At 37.4% G+C, this 20798-nt stretch overlaps 2 protein-coding genes across 8 annotated transcripts in view; one reads left to right on the top strand and one right to left on the bottom strand.

The window, feature by feature from the left end:
- The window catches only part of MYOCD (myocardin), a 181468-nt gene that overhangs the window by 119172 nt on the left and 41498 nt on the right, over nucleotides 1–20798 (top strand). The gene's annotated exons all lie outside the window — the stretch shown is intronic.
- Nucleotides 1995–20798, bottom strand: part of MAP2K4 (mitogen-activated protein kinase kinase 4) — a 65062-nt gene continuing 46258 nt past the window's right edge. For all 7 annotated transcript variants that reach the window (XM_088133444.1, XM_088133445.1, XM_088133448.1 and 4 more), the window contains 6 exons: nucleotides 20119–20170; nucleotides 17980–18107; nucleotides 14739–14816; nucleotides 13204–13352; nucleotides 8250–8295; nucleotides 1995–7703 (listed from right to left, as the gene is read on the bottom strand). In XM_088133444.1, the coding sequence (XP_087989570.1) occupies nucleotides 7590–7703; nucleotides 8250–8295; nucleotides 13204–13352; nucleotides 14739–14816; nucleotides 17980–18107; nucleotides 20119–20170 (567 nt within the window). In that variant the 3' untranslated portion in view covers nucleotides 1995–7589. The remainder of the gene's footprint in view (nucleotides 7704–8249; nucleotides 8296–13203; nucleotides 13353–14738; nucleotides 14817–17979; nucleotides 18108–20118; nucleotides 20171–20798) is intronic.

Here is a 20798-nt window from a genome sequence, read left to right as displayed (position 1 = left end):
GCAGTACTTGTCAAAACTGATAGAAAAGCGGGGGGGGGGGACCTTTCCATACTTACTTTTAGTGAAAATCTTCTTTTCCCATCTCCAAGGAAAAAACCCCTTCTCATCCATTATTCCAAATATACTTGGAGCTATATGAGAACAAGAGTATTTTTGTAGGGAAAAACTACAAAACTAGTATCAACACACTTGGCTGTCTTCTATCCCAGTCATAAAAATTCCACTGAAATTCAGTTTGAGCTATTTAATTTATAGTTCTTCAAATTAATTGTCAATGCTTTATTCCCTGTAATGATACACTTTCTGACCAATATCTTTCTTCTGTTTGTCTTGCTGTGCATTATTCATTTTAGCAAGTTGAAGGTATCCTTTTCCTATTTGGTTTTTGCTAATACACCATGTGCAGAATGATTACGCATAAACAAAATATAAGACAAAGATGAGAACATTCAATCTTGTCCAATAATTGCATTATGTTGTTGAGAATGATGGAAGTAATGAAGCAAAACTCCAGATGGAATCTTAGATCCAGTCAAGTTGGCTCTAATCCACACACACACCCCCTTCCTACGATTTTATCTGTTGTGAAAGTAAAATTTTATGTCAGTCACTAAACCTTCTTGATGTAAAATTCAGAGCTTTTCTTGAAAGTAATTTTGTTTCAGATCAAGCAATCAGCTGACTGGTAATGCCATGAGACAGGCTTAAAAGTCTCAAGAATACCTCAAAAATCATGATTGTCTTAAACTCAGACAAAAGCTAGGTTATTGCCACTCAAGCAGCACAATCCCATGCATTTCTCTTTAGACATACAAGATTGTAGAGACAAGGATATTTCTGATATCCTTTATTTTGGTCACAGAGCAGAGGAGTTAGATACTTTTCAAAAGTAAGTAGATGCAAACCAAGCGAACTGATAAGACATCACTGCTGGAGCCTTTTGAAAAATAGGTGTAATAGGCAGCTATATGTGCTTCAACAATGCAAAAGACTTGCTCATTTCTTGAGTGAAACTATTTATCACAGTCCTCGTGTTATGTGGATTCTCTGGTAGGAAAAACTAACAAGACCTTCACGGAATGAGGCACATGCCCTGCATGGAATTATTCATACTGAGTGAACAACATATAATGATTTCCAAACACAGTCATAGCTGGCCATCTCTTCTTCCTGGCGGATTTTTAAAGTCTTCAAACAGCAGTATGGTGGCTTCTGTTAACCCAGTAAGACATTGGCCACTGGCTTAGTTCTTCATGCTTCAAAGAATAAGCTTTGAAAATAAGGTAAACGAAGTCTCTTTCCCCAATTAACCTCCTGATCTGTTCCTGAACTAGAAGTTTACTATAGTTCAAGTGATAGGTGATACTTATCAGGAAACCCAATCCAGCGCTTATCAGAAGGTCTTTGATTGGCCTTTCCTACTAGAATCCAGTAAGTGCTCTTCTGCTGTAAGTTCCATGCAGATTTTTCACTGATTTTCCATAACTGAGCAGGATAGGATAGGATAGGATAGGATAGGATAGGATAGGATAGGATAGGATAGGATAGGATAGGATAGGTCATTTTTGTGACAGATGGGGTGGCGGTGCCCTCTTGAGGATGCTTCCACTACTAATAGTTATGTAGGTGGAGATGGGATAGCATGGTACATAAATGTATAAAATTTGTACTTAAAACAGTGTTTTAATCTTGGTGCTATTTACGTATGTCGTATAAGAACTTAAAGAATCAGAAGCACTAATTATTTGATAGTTCAAAATAATACTATGCCAGAACATATGCATAGTGATAGGTTTGGCAAATGGAAAAAGCAAAAGGAAATCAGGGGAATAGATATTTAAAATAAATGTATCTCTATATTTATTAAATAATTGTAAAATGAGTTAACAAAACAAAGCCATTCCATACTTAAAATCTAATTTGAATCATGTAGAGGGGCACTGTGCATGGAATGCTAAACTATAATTCAGTGTTACAAATATATTCAAGGAGGTGTCCATGAAAAATGCTGGGTTTACAAACTATGCTGGTCTCTGACCATAATAAAGATTTGATTTGATTTGAATGGGTTCACAAAGACTTCCTCCAATGTGAACATCAAATGGAATGGAGAATTTACTTTCACTTCAGTACATTTCTGGTTTGTCATTACATTTAAGCTAGAAACAGAAACTCAGAATAAACACTGAGTAACTGCTAAAGAAACAAATGTCAAGATTTAGATTGATATTTACCTTTATGCTTTGACTGATTACTTAAGCCACCATTCCTGGCATCCAAATTATGAGAAGCCAGGATTGAAACCAGGATTTCTGGTTTATTCCTCCTGTCAGACTTACAAGAGGAGGAAAGGAGAAAATATTTTCCAGATTTTCTGGCAAGTCTTATGATGAGCTGGAAAAACCCCATTTAGGGTATTTTAGAGGAAGCCTGTGAATCCACAGATGAAAAGGAAGAGTGATATTTTGCAGTATTAGTAAATCTATTACTATTTTTGTTTTTCTCATACATCTAGGCACAGAATTCAGAAGGTCCTATAGTGGGAGGGGGTAAAGGAAGAGAAAAATCCATTTGCATTTATCTTTACTGTTTCCTGAAGCTTGGTAAAAGTTAGGATTGGAACCTAAACTTCATTGTGTTTACCAAATGAGTGTACTTAGTATCAAGATTACTGGAAGGATCATTTGTTTGGAAATCACATCAGCTTATAAAAGACTATGTGTCATCAATATCTTCATGGAGGAAGATTAGCAGAAGAACTCTGTCTGCAGACCTCAGAATCCGTAAAACTGTGGCCTTGTTAAGATGACTAACTTCAGAGGCTGAAATAGGGAAAGAGTAAGAGTTGCTGCATGTTAAAAATGTTAACTGTTTGTAAGGTCACTATTTAACGCATGGGTTTTTGATTGTACAAATGTTCACAGTGCACTAGTAGCCAAAATATTCTTTCACATGCTTATTTTCCTTTAGTTTTTGATGCTAATATGCAAAGAAGTTAGAAGCCATTCCAATGAGACTTTTTAATTAGCACTTGAATCCAGAATAGTTTTAGGTGCTACACTGTTGTGCGGTACAGAACTTTAATGACAGCTTTATCCTTATTTAAAAGGATGCTGTTAAACTACAAAAATAATAAAATAAATCACAATGTAAATAAATACACTTCCTTACCTCTGTGACCAGCACTGCTGTACTTATTAAAAGAATCCTGTGATGTCACACTGAGCTTGTGTTTTAACGTTATTTTGTCATGTCAAGTCTTATAGTAAGTGCTGTTCCATTTCCATACAGTATTGCTTTAATTTCGTCTGTATCCTATCCAAAGGGCTTAGAATGGATTATATTTTTATATTCACCTTGAAGGAAAACAGCCACGCTTGCTGCTGTAAAAAGGAAGATTAGACTGGAAAACCCCTCATCTGCCTCCACTGCTATTTTGTCAGCAAATCTAAGACAAACCTACTCTTTTAAGGAGAAGTTATTTGGGAGGGGAAAAAATCCTCCTTTCTATAATACGATCTCTTATTATACCTTATTTATAAACCCTTCTAAGTAGCAGATTGGGCTGAGAGTTACTTGCCCAATAAGCTTCATTGCCGAGCAAAGAGTATGACTAACTCACAGTGAAGCCACATCAGTTTCGAGACTCTGAATGCTAAAGGAAAACTAGAAATGTGGTAATTCCCTCAATTTTTTTTTTTAATTCTTCCCCTCTCCCTGCTCTCCTACCCATTCCTCATATAATAAATATGGGCTTGGAGAAATCAATTAAAATGGTTTCAGTGCATTTTGTTGAAACCCACTACCAAAAACAAAACAAAACTCCTATCAGACATTGACAGATGGAACAGTAATGACAAATGGGGCTGTAGCATTACTACAGATGAGTGGGATCTTGGTGTTAAAGGATAAATCACACATATAAGAGAAATCAGCAAAACAAAGAGTAAGAGTAAATGGACATTTCTCACAATGGAGGAATGTGAGATCCCTCAGGGTTCTGTCCTAGGACCAGTATTCTTTAACATGTTTATAAATGATCTGGAATTGGGTATGACTAGTTGAAATAGCCAAGTTTGATAACACGAAATTATTCAAAGTAGTAAAAACCATAAGGAACTGCAAAGAGCTCCACATTAGGGGAGTGGGCATCAAAACGACAGATGCCATTCAACCTAAGTATAAAGTTATGCACGCTGGTGCCAAAGATTCTATCTATGCATATAAACTAATAGGATCAGAGCTAGCAGTGACTGATGAGGAAAGAGATCTTGGAGTCATGGTACAAAATGCAATGAATGTGTCAACACAATATGCATCTGTTGTAAAAAAGACCAACAGCATGTTAGGGATAATAAAAAATGGTATTGAAAATAGAGATGCCAATATCATAATGGCCTTATGTAAATCAATGGTGTGACCACATCTGGAATATTGTGTGCAGCTCTAGTTGCCGCACCTCAAAGATATTGTGGAGCTAGAGAAATTTCAGAGATGATCAACGGGCTGGAGCAACTTTCTTATGAGAAAAGCTGGTGACATTTGGAGCTTTTAGACTAGAGAGGAAGCAAATGAGAAGGGACATTGAGGGGTACAAAATTATGCATGGTGTGAATAAAGTGGACAATAAACTATTTTCCCCTTCCCAAAATACTAGAATCAGAGGTCACCCAGTGAAATTGAATCCTGGAAGAGTCAGGACAGGCAAAAGAAAATATATTTTTTTATACAATGCATAATTCAACTTTGGAATTCACTACAATGAGATTTAGTGCTGGCTACCAGCTTGGCTGGCTTCAAAAAAGGGTTGGACCAATTCAAGAAAGTCATGGGGATCAATGGGGATCAGGCTTGATGGCAGTACGGTTGCCTCTGAAGACCATCTGCTGGGAGACAAGACTGCACAAGCTTCCTTGTGCAGCTGGTTGGCCACTGTGAGAACAGACTGTTGAACTAGATGGGCCAGGGGTCCAATCCAGCAGGGCACTGCTTATGTTCTTATGATGCCACTGTGCAAACAGCAAATGAAATGTTGAGATACATTTTAAAAATATGCATAAGAAATAAACAGGCCACTCAAGCAATACTCCAGGTCTCAGTTGCAGTTAAGTAGTCATGATTATTTAGGTGATGCATCAGCGGAAGTGGTTCATGAAGCAAGGAAAAATACCTGTTTAAAATGTATCAACAATCAAATACAACTTTGTTTAAGGTTGGAAAAGAAGGTAATCACCTTAGTTCCACCATCTATTTTGGTTCTTCTTTCAATGAATAGGGAAAACTGGCCAGAGAAAGGTGGCATTTATTGATTTCCCCATTGCATATCTGACCTTATAACAAAAATTAACAAGGTCTAAGTTGCATCCTTGATTTATTACAACTGACCTGCAGGCGAAAAAAATAGAACTATTACATTAACACTTTGATTCCATGTAGAATATTTTAAATAGAACAGGAAGTCAATTCAGGAAAAGATAAAATAGTTGGAAGCTCTTAAAAGCCATCTTGTTGTGAAACTCCATTTTACTTACAGACGATTAGGCAATATCCCTGCACATCAGCTTATCAATAAACTTTTATACATTTTTTTTCTATAGTACAAGAAGGAAAAAAATTAACCAGAGCTCACAATGTACAGTTCTTACACTATTTTCACAGCTTCTGAACACTATACATCTTTATAAACATACACTGTAATATAAATGCTGCACCCTTAATAGTATATTATAACAATCTATGATTAATATGCTAGAACTGTCCATCGCACTGAGCCTGTGTCGGAAGCTACTTCCATTTCCTGATCAACTGCATGGAAATATTCTGCTTATATACACAAATAATAGAATTGGGAAAGGGGACTCTATAACAATTATTCATTTTTTGGCAAAGACAAGGAAGAGCCAACAGGAAACTGGTATGGTCAAGCTGGGAGGCTCTGTACATTTTTTGCCTAAAAGGACCAAAAGGAAGAATTATTGCATTATTAAAGTCCAAATTCCATTCAAACACATATCTCATTTGATATTTCATATATTCTTGCAGGGGATAAGGGGTTTTGTTCTGTTTTTCCTGTTGAAAGATTACTAACCAGTCGGTAAACTAGAAATGTAAGAGTTAACTGGCTACAGCAATAAGATCTTGTTTCTGTTGTGTCTTATGAGGATCACTTCCTTTCTGCTGTCACTTAGAAATGAGTATTTCATCAAATATAGCTGAAAAAATGAATACCAGTTAAATTTATATGGATTTTTTTTTCTTGGATTGACAATATTCTTATTAAAATTCCTTGTTCTGTCATTCTCTTTGAAGAATTTAATCCATAAATTCCCTTATATTATCAATATTGACTGATTATGTCCCATCAGGTTGGTGTCAACTCTTAGTGATTTTCTCCATAATATATTATCAATAAGCCATCATAAAAACTGGATTCCATTTTCAGAACAGTTCAGTAGAGACTGAATTCATCAAACTAATTAGCACCATTTTGCAGTGATTTTGGAAGTACAAGTATCTAACTGAAAGGGAGGGAGGAAGCTTATCTGACTGGATACTGGGTATCAGACATGAAGCAGAGATCCAAGTCATACCTGGAGTTCTTTAATAATGTAATACAGCTCTTCACAACTGCAGGCCATCCAGTACCCTTTCCAAATGTGAAAGTTAGCCAGCTAATCAGCAGGTTACAGTTAGAAATCAGGGGTCACAAGCCAGTTTAAATTCCACTGAATAGTTTAATAATTCCTCCATTCAAAATTTTATCTCATCAGTTAACAGTTTATAGGATACCTATTTCTGCTGAAGACTGGTTTCCTTGGAAAGTGAAAGAATACATTATTCTTCCTCTCTTATAAGTTGAATTGTTAGCTCTTTCAATGCATTGAATGTTTTTGGTAAAGAAATAATCCATTTTACATGATCACTCCTTCCTTCCCCAACATTATGAAGTTCTGCTGAGCCACACTGTCCTAAAAATATACACTGTGGCTGAAAAGCAACAGAATTTCAAATCAATCTATTGCACTTTGTGAAGAAAAATATATATATATATATATATTTATATATTATCCCCCGTTTGCCTTTGCTAGCTCCAGAAGGTAAAAGTAGCTAATTTGGCTGCACAAGTTACTCTCTCCCAAGGCAGAGTTTTTTTTTTTTTTTTAATGTTTGGAATCAGACAGACCAACAACTAACTTCCTTTCCATTAAATTATTTGTAGCAGTTGGAAGAGTTTGAGAATAAAATCCCTCCAGTAGCTGCTGAGAAGTTTTGAGTTTAGAACTTAACTTTAGGTGCTATCCAATCATGGCCAACAAATAAAATGTTACTGATTTCCACATTTTATGTATATGTCCACAAAAAGAGCAAAACAAAGTCTCTCTTTGACTTGACATTAACACTGTGAGATTGGGTATTACATGGATGCACTTTGTCAGTGACAATAATATACAGACAGAATGGAAGAGAAACACCAACATTATTGCACATGGTGTCTGGGCGAGCATTAAAACACTGCAATATGGGGTGAAGATTCTGTACATCTTGCTTTCTCTCAGCACTTGCACTAGAGTTTTGATATAGCAGCAGTATCAATCAACGTACATTGGTGAGCTGGGAGTTGTTGGCATTTGATCCAGGATTTTACAAACATAGCATGCAACATCCACTGTTCGTTCCTCATACATTAGGATGAAGGGATGTTTCTGGAAGAAAAAAGGAACAAAACGGTCTCACAGTCAGTATATGCGATCATAGTAGGTACCTACAAGACATAAAGTATTGAGTGATTCTCTATAATTATATCTTACATTCTATGAGCCACTGCAATGATTCCTACAATTTCTCATTAGGAAAAACAATCCTCACATGGTTTAAAATAGCCATAAAACATTCAGGATAAAAATCTATAAATCAGACATCATCTGACTGAAGCACTTCAAACTCAATCTATAAACAAAGTAAGTCATTTACAATAAATTGTCATGCAATTCTATTATCCAGGCACAAAATTTCAGTTCAAAAAATTTCAGTTAATCCAACCCTGAAAAGAATAAATAAAAACTGGTTTGCACTCAGTATACCATAGATAGAAGCAACCACCATTTAATACTATAAGAGGAATGTAGATTGTATTCCACAGTGTGAGAGGTACAAATATTACTGTTACAGAGCTTCAAAATAGTAAAGATGACAGGAATGTCCTAAACCTTCAGTTAAATCTTGCTCATAGGTTCATATTCCATACTCACCAGAAGTTCCTTATACTTTGGCCTTTTGGATTCATCCTTTGTAAGGCTAAAAAGATTAGTAAAAATATTACAGATGAAAATGATTGCAGAAAGACATCTGAGTTAATTCTTGGACAGCACAAGTTAGAGGAATGATCAGAAATAGGTAATTCTAATATATTTAGGCATATATTAATTTTTCTGTCACCAAGTTGAACAAAGCTTTTCCCTTTCACTACTTCTTGTCCTATTAATATATTAAACATCATGGAAATTCTAGGACAGCTTTTAATCTCAGTACCACTGAAAATTACCACCATAGTAATACTCTAAAGTTTCTGTAACCTAGAGACCATTATTTAACTTGTTTTCAAATTCTGTACACAAGATGTACACAGACTTTCATCTTCTGTAGCACTCATATATGCTTCCTTTTATTCCCCTTCCAAGCCTGTTCTAACCTTTTATAAACAAAAGTTTTCTAAAGACATCTGTTACATTAGCTTATCCTGCCAAAATAGCAATAATCAAAAATTAATAAATAATTGATCAATAACCAGACAGAACTTAGCTGAGAGATAAAGGGAAAATGACAGCTTCTTTTTAAGAGAGAACCGTAGACTTTTCCATTGCTACAGAATAAAGAATATCAGTTTGTTAAAGCTTTCCTGTGCATCAATTCCTGTAGCACATTAAGAGTCTAACTGTATTTTGAAAACAACATTTACATGAAAACCAGCAGGGAGAGCAAATCCATCTAGATTGAAACATCTCAGTTTAAGAAGCTAAACTCTCCTGTACCCTCTCTTTCTGTGAGCTGCTCCTTCGTGACAGCAAAGAAACCAGGAAACTGTAGCTGACTTTAGCTTTCTGTTGCATCCAAAGTGATAAAGTATTACCAATGGCTTTCAACCAAGGGAAATCCCATATGAAGTTGGGATTTGCTTATTTATTCAGTTACAGGACTGATAGGCCCTTCCAATCCACTAACTCTGAGCAGTCTACAGCTTAATTGGGATTAGAACCATACAACTATATTCCATATTCCTAAATACAGTAACAGTAAAAAGGCCTTATCCTGCAACCCAAGAGGAAATTACAGCAATTCCCCCAGCTTGGTGGAACAACCAGATTTTCATCGATTTTCTAAAAGCCAGGAGGGTCAATTGCATATTTGGGGAGTACTATTCCATGGGAGGAGTATGCAACTGAAAAACTACACTTCCATGGCCCCTGAAGGTTATCAAGGAGACATGCAGCAAGCGTACCCTACTGGATCCTATTATTAATATTACTGGGCTAATATTACTGGGAGAAGGTGGTCCCACAAATTCCCTAAACCATGAAGGACCTGATGACAATCAACACCATGAATTGCACCTGGAAGCAAAGTAGCAATCCAGAGCAGCTCTTGGAGTAGAGGTAGGAATAGGGAAGGAACAAGAAACTGTTACGGGGAGAAGTTTAGAAAATATTACTTAGCCCTGAGAAAGCAGAAGAAACTAAAAATAACCCTGCCTTGATTTTGTTTGGTGTAAGACAGAGTAGAGAGAAACTGCTAAAAAAGCTGAAAGCTAGCATCCATGCTCTGGTTTAATTGAAAGCCACTGAACACAGCTCGTTTGGACATAAAGGGAAGCTATAATTTAACTGCAGCTTCTTGGTTTTTGCCCTGTGTGTACAAAGGGAGGGTAAATGACTTCAAAAAACTGTTTTAAATATTGTTTATTAAGCCACAAGTTGATGGTCAAAATGTGTTCTATAGAGTGTTTGAAACATTATCAAGAAAACAGACTGAGCAAGTTTCCAAACAAGCCATAAAACAGGTCTTGCTTTAATCAGTTTGTAAAACCTATTTCTGTACTGTTGTGAAGAAAATGACATGGATATTTCCATGAAATCACCAGAAGTTGAGCATGTCTCAAAAGAAATTTTATTAGTTTACGACTAAACGTTACACTGCACAGAATGTTCATTAATCTTAAAAAAAAAATCTGCTTTCTGTTTTACATAATCGAACGTTCAAAGGCAACTATTTTATCCTTGTTACTTTTATATGCCTGAATTCCTGTTTGGTTTGTAATTATTTTACTTGTAGCTTATTGGATAATATTTTCCATTTGGCATATTTAATTGCAATGAGACTCAGAAACCATTCATTTTTATCTCCAGTATAACATAACAAATGTGTTGCAAAGCTGCAAATACAACCAACAGTACAGGTCTGTCTATTCTTGTCACCTAGGTACTATAGCAAGGGTAGGCAGACTGATGTCATCCAAATATTTTTGATTGATTTCTATCAATCTCAGTCAGCAGGGTTACTGGCAAGGGACTGTGGAAAAAAATCTGGATGGTACCCAGTTGCCTACTCCTTCAGAACAATGATGTGATCCCAGCTGGATGCAATTAGCACCATCCTACTCCAAGTGCTATCCACCCCTGAGTCCATGCCCAAATGAGCTTCTCCAGTCATTCCTATTTCGTATGTTGTCTCAATCAGGACCTTAGGTAGGACATATCCAAGCCATTCTTAAACCAAAAAAACCCAGGACCCTCTATGCCAGAAGAGGGAGAGAGGGAGCATCTCAACCATAGCACCCCAGTTACAGGATTCAAAGAAATTCAATTAGCACAGATTGTTCTGTTTATTCAGGACTTATAAATAAGTTATATTATTTGACTTTTTAAGTTTAAACTATGTTTTTTTGGGCATGCTGTGAATTTCCTTCTTGCATTTTATGATTTTTTAAAAACTTTATTTCTTTTTACAGGTTTCCATCCCACTTTGCTTTTTAAAAATTCCATATCTTTTTTAAAATTAACTTTACAGAAACATATTTTACAAGATTACATAGAAATGTCATAATAAATAAAGACTAGTATTAATTTAAAGCCTGAAACTCATTGTCTAAATTGATATACAGTACTAAGAAAGGCTTATTAAATAAGCTGTAGTTAACAAGTTCACACATCAAGCTAAGGCATAAGGTATAAAACATTATGCAAAAAACACAATGGTTGGGTTTACTTTTCAAAAACAAACAAAAAATCATATTTAGCTTAGCATGTTGTGGAAATTCAGCAACTCTATATACTAGACTTTTCAAATCTGGTGGTCTCCAGATGTTAGAACTACGATTCCCAGAATTTTCAGATACTGTGAAATTGTTTTCTACAGCTTACATATGCTCTCTTTCCCAGTAGTTATCCTCTTTCAAATTCTCTGATTTTGTGCATTCTCTGATACAGTGCATTCGGAAAGTATTCAGACCCCCTTCACTTTTTTCAATTTTTTTATGTTGCAGCCTGATACTACAATCATTCAAATTCATTTTTTTTCTCATTAATCTACACTCAGTACCCCATAATGACAAAGTGAAAACAGAATTTTAGAAATGTCTGTAAATTTATTAAAAAGGAAAAACTGAAATATCACATGTAGTTAAGTATTCAGACCCTTTACTCAGTACTTTGTTGAAGCACCTTTGGCAGCAATTACAGCCTCGAGTCTTTTTCAGCATGATGTGACAAGCTTTGCACACCTGGATTGGGGGATTTTCTGCCATTCTTCTTTGCAAATCCTCTCAAGCTCAATCAGGTTGGATGGGGACCATCGGTGGACAGCCATTTTCAGATCTCTCCAGAGATGTTCAATAGAGTTCAGGTCAGGGCTCTGGCTGGGCCACTCTAGGACATTCACAAGTTGTCCCTAAGCCATTCCTGTGTTGTCTTGGCTGTGTGCTTAGGATCGTTGTCATGTTGGAAGGTGAACCTTCAGCCCAGTCTGAGGTCCTGAGCGCTGTGGAACAGGTTTTCATTGAGGATATCTCTGTTCTTTGCTCCATTCAGCTTTCCCTCAACCCTGACCAGTCTCCCAGTCCCTGCTGCTGAAAAACACCCCCACAGCATGATGCTGCCACCACCATGCTTCACTGTTGGGATGGTATTGGGCAGGTGATGAGCGGTGCCTGGTTTCCTCCAGACATGATGTTTAGAATTGAGGCCAAACAGTTCAATCTTGGTTTCATCAGACCAAAGAATCTTGTTCCTCACAGTCTGAGAGTCCTTCAGGTGCTTTTTTGCAAACTCCAAGCGGGCTTTCATGTGTTTTGCACCGAGGAGAGGCTTCCATCTAGCCACTCTGCCATAAAGCCCAGATTGGTGAAGGGCTGCAGTGATGGCTGTCCTTCTGGAACTTTGTCCCATCTCCACACAGGATCTCTGAAGCTCAGTCAGAGTGACCATCAGGTTCTTGGTCACCTCTCTTCCTAAGGCTCTTCTCCCCCAATTGCTCAGTTTGGCCGGGCGACCAGCTCTTGGAAGAGTCCTGGTTATGCCAAACTTCTTCCATTTGAGAATTATGGAGGCCACTGTGCTCTTGGGAACCTTCAGTGCAGCAGAAATTTTTGTATAGCCTTCCCTAGATCTGTGCCTTGCAATAATCCTGTCTCTGAGCTCTGCAGGCAGTTCCTTTGACCTCATGGCTTTTGCTCTGATTCAGTATGCATTGTCAGCTGCGAGGCCTTCCATAGAGAGATGTGTACCTTTCCAAATCATGTCCAATCAATTTATTTTACCACAGGTAGACTCCAATCAAGGTGTAGAAACAGCTCAGCAATGATCAAGAGAAATGGGAGGCACCTGAGCTAAATTTCAAGTGTTGTTCCAAAGGGTCTGAATACTTATGCCAATGTGATATTTCAATTTTTCCTTTTTCATACATTTGCAAACATTTCTAAAATTCTGTTTTCACTTTGTCATTATGGGGTACTGAGTGTAGATTAATGAGAAAAAAAAATAAATTTGAACGATTGTAGTATCAGGCTGCAACATAACAAAATTTTAAAAAGTGAAGGGGGTCTGAATACTTTCCAAATGCACTGTGTGTGTGTTTGTGTGTATAAAATTGCTGTCTACACCCATCCATCAATCACCACTCATCTAGAATAGGATCAGAATGAGATATACTCACCACAAGTTGACAAAGTTAATAAAACTTTGGGAGAACTCCCGTTCCTCTGAGTTGCTCAGTTGCGGTGGGTCTCCTTTGACCACTTGTGTCAGCTGATCAAATACACTATTCCACTTAGGATAGGGAAACCGTCCTGTGGCTAACTCATACTACACCAAAGAGACAGCACAAAACACACAGGCTGAATTATTCAACACAGGAACAGTTATTGGCGCTATTGTTTATTGTACACTATTCTTCCTTCCAAAGAAGCTCAGTGCATTATATAATGTAATACAACAGTTTTATAACAATGATAAAACATAAATCAAAGCATTCCAACCAAGACACTAAGTGAATTGCAGACTTAACACTCCTAAATTGTAAAGAGTAAAGATCCAGGGCCAATTATATCACCTCTGCATGGGGAAACAAGTATTTTAAATGTTGTATTAAGCTTAACAATCTAAGGGCTAACTGTACTTTCCTGGGAAAGGAATTCAACAAGTGGAGCATTATCGGCTCTAGCTCAGATCAACTGAAAGCAGCAGCAGCATTATTAGTGCAACTACAGATTATCTCAAAGTGCAATAAGTTAGTACAAGGGAGATGAATTTTTAATAGTTTGGATCCTAAGTGATTGAGGGCATGATATACAAACAGTAGTATCTTCAGTTGTGCCTGGGAGATCATACTTAGACATCCCCATTTAAAATGTGTGCATTCTGCACAAGCTGCACCTTTGCAACAATCTTCTAGTTTGTCTTCACACAAAGTACCTTGCTGAAACCCAGTGGAAAGGTTAGCTGAGTGTCAGTAATTGGTGCAAGATAGTCCTGATCCAGGAAAGGCTAGAGCTGCCAAACCAGTTGAAACTAAACATAAGCATCCATCTACTTCTCATACCCAAGGTCACATATACAAAAATTGATACTAGCATCGAAAAGGTAAATGGTCATCCTTATTACCCCACACCAGTGTTTCTCAACCTTGCCAACTTTAAGATGTGTGGACTTCAAATGCTGGCTGGGGAATTCTGGGAGTTGAAGTCCACACATCTTAAAGTTGGCAAGGTTGAGAAACACTGCCCTACATAGCATATAGGTTGGCAGTGGGTCCAGAGGGATTCTGGTAGCAGCAATAGATGGGGAACTGGTGGCTGGAATTATGATAATGCTCTCTTCAGCACTACTATCCATCTTTTCTATTGCCCACTGCTGACATTTTGAAGGAAAATTCCAGCACAGCACTGAGCAGCAAAAGCAGGAAAATGCAGGTACCGCTCCATTTATGCTAAAAAGATAGGAAGCAAACTCTTTACACACTCAGTAATTTTATACTGCCATGAGGGGGCAGCACCATATGGTAAAACTGAAAGGTGGACAAGAAGCCCAAACTGTGTACTTTTGCTTAGACCTTCAGATATGCAGCATAGGCCATGTGATACCAGACTATGTTCGTAAAAGCAACACCATTCTTTTACATCTCCCAAATCCAACTACCACTTCATAAGCAGTTTTAGGATCTTTTCTTCAGCAACACTCACTATTTCTTACCAATGTAATCCCTAAGCTCCAGACATCAGAACGGACATCATATCCTTGCCTGGATGCACTAGGATCTATCCTCTCTGGCTGAAATAAGACAGAAAAAGTTAGGTATATAAGAAAGAGATCAGAAATATCAAGAAATAGTATAATGGTAACTCCAACATGACCCTCAGTAAACATCACTCTAATGAAGAGCAAAAACCAAGCGGAATTCTAAAACCTGGTTAGCCATTTCTGGGCTCTGTATGAATTGTGCAAGTTAAGTATAATTTGATCAATTGTTTACACATCAACAATCCAATAACCCTAAGCATACTTCAGGTCATATCAAGCATTTCTTAAAATTTGTGCTTAAACTGAGTCTCCAGTTGTATAATTTACAATACACCCTCTGTATAATTTATAATACAACCTGAGGGGGAGATCATGGTAAGAAACCAATGGGTGTCTCATTCAGGTCAAGCATATGCTCTGAAAGAGGAGTGTGAAGCTGCTTTTTGTTCAAAGTGATTTTAAGCACCTTTTTAAGAGTGCTTACTATCATACTATAGCTTGTTATTCAAAGCCTCTGCTCACTTTCCACAGTAAACCTGAACCCTAATTTTCAAGCCTACTTCAGTGGCTCTTTTTCTCTTAAGCGGGAACAAGGATTCCAATGATGGTGAATTGTGTCTCCAACACTGTACTTCATGGAACTCATCATTCCCTCCCTGTTTCTTCTTTTCATTGTAGCAAGCTTTTTCTAGGAAAAACCCTTGTCTTGTTAGACAATAAGTTAGACATTTATTCCTCTTGCAAATGTTCCTAGTCCTTTCACTAACAGAGAGTCCAGATCACTAACCTATGTGAATGACTTGCTGTTGCATCAGAGGCTACTTAGCATTAGTTGAACACCCAGGGATGTAATGTGCTACAAGAAGACTGTAAAAGTCCCTGGTCTCAGGTGAATGTTTTTCAGTTTGCACAATGGTACTATCCTTTCAGCTTCAGCCATTCACATTTCTAAGACATCAGTGATGTGCTCTGGCCAGATGCAGCATTCTTAGAAACCTGGCATTAGAGAATTCTTTTTGTTGCCTAGATCAGATCTCTAGAATTGTGATTTGCTGTTTCCAAAGAAACTCAGGGTGTCCTTTCAAAATTAAACAGTGCTCCCTTGGCAACCAAACTACTACACAATTTACAATTTATATGTGCATAACATTCCCATTGCCTCTGCAAAAGCCCTGACAGACAGCTGCAAGGGACTTCCAATAATGATTCCTACTCTTCCTTTTTTTTTAAAAAAAAATCCATTCAATCATGTCTGATTCTCGGAGACTGCCTGGGCAAGTCCCTGCAGTTTTCTTGGCAAGGTTTTTCAGAAGTAGTTTACCATTGCCTCCTTCCTAGGGCTGAGAGAGAGTGACTGGCCCAAGGTCACCCAGCTGGCTTTGTGTGTAGGCAGGACTAAAGCTCACGGTCTCCCAGTTTCTAGCCTGTTGCATTAACCACTACACCCAGCTGGCTTTCTCAGTGACTCTGACTGTACCTTAGCAATTCCCTCCAAAGGAATTAATTTCAGATCTATCTTCAGCAAGATAATGGATCGCTACAATCTCAATTAAAGAATGCTATAAATAAATATTCTTGGGTGTATTAATGTGGCAGAACTAAATTTTTCACAATCATATGGAGATACTGCCATTAACAATTGACTGTTCTTCTGTTCCCTTAGTGATATTCTGATCATGGGCTCCAAGGTAAAGCAAGGTGAAATAAAATGTGCTGGACTGCCATCCAAGATATCAACTCTTTAACTCCTTTTCTTTTTTCTCTTGGTCCACAAATAGAAGTGCTGACATTGGCAAGATCTATATGCCACTACATTAATTTAACACACTGACAAATTTGTTGTGGGCCACCTAGAGTTGCTTAAGATGGGTGGCTAAATTAACAAACAAACAAATGCCACAGCTCTTGCCTGGGGATTCTCTATAAACTACAATGTCACCTTTTCAACTCCTAATTTGGTAATCCCTGCCATGTATAGCTTAATACTTGATACTATCCAATAGTTTAAGTTTATTAATCTATCCACATTTTTGGTGTTTCACATCACTTTCCCCTTCCCTGACTCAGAGCCATTTCCCATCTTATCACAAACTATAGAACAGAAAGAGGACAAGTTTTGTGTTTTATTTTTGTTATAATTTTAAGAGTTTTTCTATTGCCTCTATTCTGGTTCTTGTTCTGTTTTTATTATACTAATTCTAGTTCTAGTTCTGTTTTTATAGTAATTGCTCAATTTTAGAACTGGAGACCATTTTGAAAATCCTCCAAAAAACAGAGAGAAATAGATTAAACAAACATATACATAAATATATACAGTTTCCTTATTCACCAGATCCCTATGAATCCATTAAGGGAGTGGGAGAGCCTCAATATCTCTGTGTCTCTTTGTCCATTAAGTATGCCCAACATGTCTGGGTAGCAGGTCACACAAGAAAATGGCAAACAATGGGCTTACAACAATAAAACTAGGTAACAGATCTTAAGAACCTATGGGCAAGAATAAGATAAGCAAACTTGAAGACAGAGGGCTAAACAAGGCTTTGTGGGTCCAGAATTCAAGGACAAGTGAAGTGAATGCCTTAACCCAGTGGTTCTCAACTGGTGGTCCATATAACCCAGCTAAGGCTTAGAAGCAGTGTACATGGGATTCAAGAGAAGTAACTTTAGCTTTAATTCAGCTTTTTAAACATATCGTAAATAATAAATATAATAACAGAATATCTGTAAACATAAATATCCTTCTTGGAAATACCTTTGTTTTTATCAGGGTGAAACCCAGGTTCTTTGCTATAGCAACTAGTGGAATTGAAGATATGAAACAGTACTTCAAGCAAAGCTCAGAGCATCTACTTTGCTCCTTAACTCCCCAAAATGTACAAAAAAATTCCCTAATATTTGGTCCCCTCCACTCTCGAGGTTACAAAACAGAAGGTGGTGGACTGCATGTGGCCTATAGGCTGTACTGATTAGACTTCTAGCCTAAGAAAAGCTGGTGACTTGCCTTGAATATTCCTTGCCCTCCCTTTCAAATCTGCCAATGGATCCAAGTTATCTATCCAACAATTAAGGCAATTAAAACCGACCCAGGACATTGCCTCTGAATATTTCGTATAAGTCTACATATCAGGGTTGCGAAACAGAAGATTTCGTTCTTATTCCCATCTCAGCAATTATGTTTTCCAATCCCACTTACTGCCATGTATGGTCGACATCCAGCATCTCTGGTTTTGGCAATGGAGTCTACAAGTTGTCCACTGATGCCAAAATCACAGAGTTTAATATTTCCATTTCTGTCCAGAAGAATATTGGAAGGTTTAATATCTGAAAGAAATAAGGGCAAATAATACTTATGTAGGCAAATTCCAGTTAAGATACTTTTATTTCAGCTCTCAAGCTATGAGTAACAATATCAAGATATTGTTTGCATCTTTGCTGAAGAAACCTGATATTCTCTATCCTCTCCCCACCATACTTAATCAATATGGGTGTGCCAAAAATTTTGAATTTGCAACAGGTATTCAAAGTTGATACAGGTTGTTCTAATATCAATGGAAGTTTTTCAACTCTGTTTTGGCCTCACCAGAACCAAAAGTGTTCTAAGTAATGGCAAAAGCACACTATTTATGGCTAGTGAGGATCAATAAAAACTAATAGAGTGATACAGAGAATTTACTAAGCAACCAAATTTCTTAAATCCTTATTATATTTTATAAATACAATATAAGGAATGCATACAGGAGGAAGATTAACAAGAAAATATCCACAATATCCTTGTTTCTTTGCTCTACACACAGAAATCTCACTGGCTCATTCCATAAGTAATTGAGCCTGCTTTGCAGTTTATAGCTTTATGAGCTATGGGCGCACTGTGATTCAATTTGTTCGTTCTCTCTCTCTCTCTCTCTCTCTCTCACACACACACACACACACAAACTGAGATTATTACTTTTACTGAAAATTATGCAGCATAAGAGCAAAATGTCAGGAATTGTTGGGTGTTATTTTCAACCCATATACTATGGCAAATAGAGTCAATATGATCATTGTGAATGTGAAGGTAAACATTAATTCCACTAAGTGATGGCTAAAGTATTTGCAATTTTCCATTATCTAAAACCTGTTCTGAACATATGGGTCTGGTGATATGAAAGTATAAAAACAAAGAAAAGGAGATGAAACTGGCAATGCCTTCTTTAACCAGAGGTGGAGGACTAGAACTATTAGCAGGTTAAGCTAGGACAGTAAACAATAGAGAATGCTGGAAATTTTAGTCCAGACTGGAAGGCTGCAGGTTCCTTATCTTTGCTTTAAGCTGCAATTTTAACTTATTTTAACCTTTTTTAGGGGGGAAGGGTGCATCACCCAGATTTTCCAAGGGTAAAATAAGGAATTTCTATAATTGTAGTTGGTCATTTGGGCTTCCAATGCAAACACTTTCAATTATATAGTATACAGGTAGACCTTGTCTAGTGACTGCCTCTTTTGGGGCCATCTGCAGTTATAATGGTGATGAAAAAGTAATTTCATGACCGATCCTTGTATTTATGACCTTTGCAGGTCTCTAAAGAAAAGGAAAGCTGAAGTAAGATCATAAGCACAGTTGTGGTTTCACTTAGCGACTGCTTCATTTAATGAGCAAGTTGCCAGTCCCAATTGTGGTCACTAAACAAGGACTACCTGTATGTACTTTACATAACTATTAGTATATCTTGAGATATGATACAGAAAATTACAGCAAATGTTAGAAATTCAAATAATTCATAATAACTTAGAACAGAAAAAAAAATCAATTATAAGTCATTGTTTGGGACCTGGAACTTCCTTCTGTGGATATAGAATGCCTTTCATTTGTGGAAAAGAAAGCAGGAGGCAATTTTCTCTACTTCCTGCAGCTACCAACACCATGGTCCTCGTTGTTCCAAATGCCCCGCTCCCCAGCTCTCTAGAGAATCTTTTTTAAGTGCTGCAGCATGGAGACAAAAATGAGCAATATGGCCACTTCTACTGGTGGAAGCATCCTTTGGGTGGAATAAAACTGAACTAAAAATGGTGCATAAGCTACGATCCACACCAATACAAATGGAAACAACAGCAGATTAAATAAAACAAATAGAAACAATAGCAGATTAAAAGATTAAAAGCAAATGGCCAGAATTAAAATGTCTCAACAAGACAAACTGTGACAGAATTAAATGTTTTAAACTAGGTATAGACCATAACACATGCAATGTCTCTGAATGGCTCCATATTTTAGATATATTGTTTCCAAAGATCCAGTTTGAAAAGTAAGGTAAGTTATTCATATAATAAAGACAAATCCAGATAAGCCTACCTCTGTGAATGATTTTCAAGTTTTCTTTTAAGTGGTTTAATGCTTTCACAGTCTAGGAGAAAAGAGGAAGGTTTTATGGAGTTCTACTGAAGTCCTATTATGAACACAATTCCAAATCAACAAAAGTTTTCCAGAATGTATTTCAGGGAGATTATGGAGCAGAAATTCCAAATCTTAGCCACAAAATGTTACAATATAGTTAATAAAACAAAAGACAATAATTGGAAAGTGCTCAATAGTACCACTAAAGGAAAGAAAAAAATAACTATCTTAGAAGATAAGTACAGGTAGTCCTCAGGTTACAACCCTAACTGGAACCAGGATTTCCATCGCTAAGCAAAGTGGTCATCAAGCATCATGTGACTGTGCCACTTAGCAACAGCAGTCCCGGCAGTCTAGATTGCTGTCATTAGGTCGGGACCATGAAGTTGTTAGGCAAGGACCTCACGCTTCTCCTGCCCTGCACAAACAGCCTCTGCTTCAACTACCCCTGCCTATCTCGTGTGTGGGGGGGGGAGATAAGCAGGTGGGGGGAGTTGAAGCAGAGGCAGTTCATGCAGAGCAGAAGAACATGACTGTGGGACACTGTGACTGGTTGCAAATGCAGGCCAGTCCTCAAGCACCCAAATTTTGATCATGTATCCATGGGGGTACTGCAATGGCTAGAACTTTGAGGACCT

Source organism: Python bivittatus, unplaced genomic scaffold (assembly GCF_059951505.1).
Source record: "Python bivittatus isolate LINGU-HERP-01145 unplaced genomic scaffold, Pbiv_v1 ctg000080_np1212, whole genome shotgun sequence".
NCBI classification, from domain to species: Eukaryota; Metazoa; Chordata; class Lepidosauria; order Squamata; family Pythonidae; genus Python; species Python bivittatus.
The sequence above is the reverse complement of the archived record's forward strand: the minus strand, read 5'-3'. Positions and strand labels throughout refer to the sequence as shown.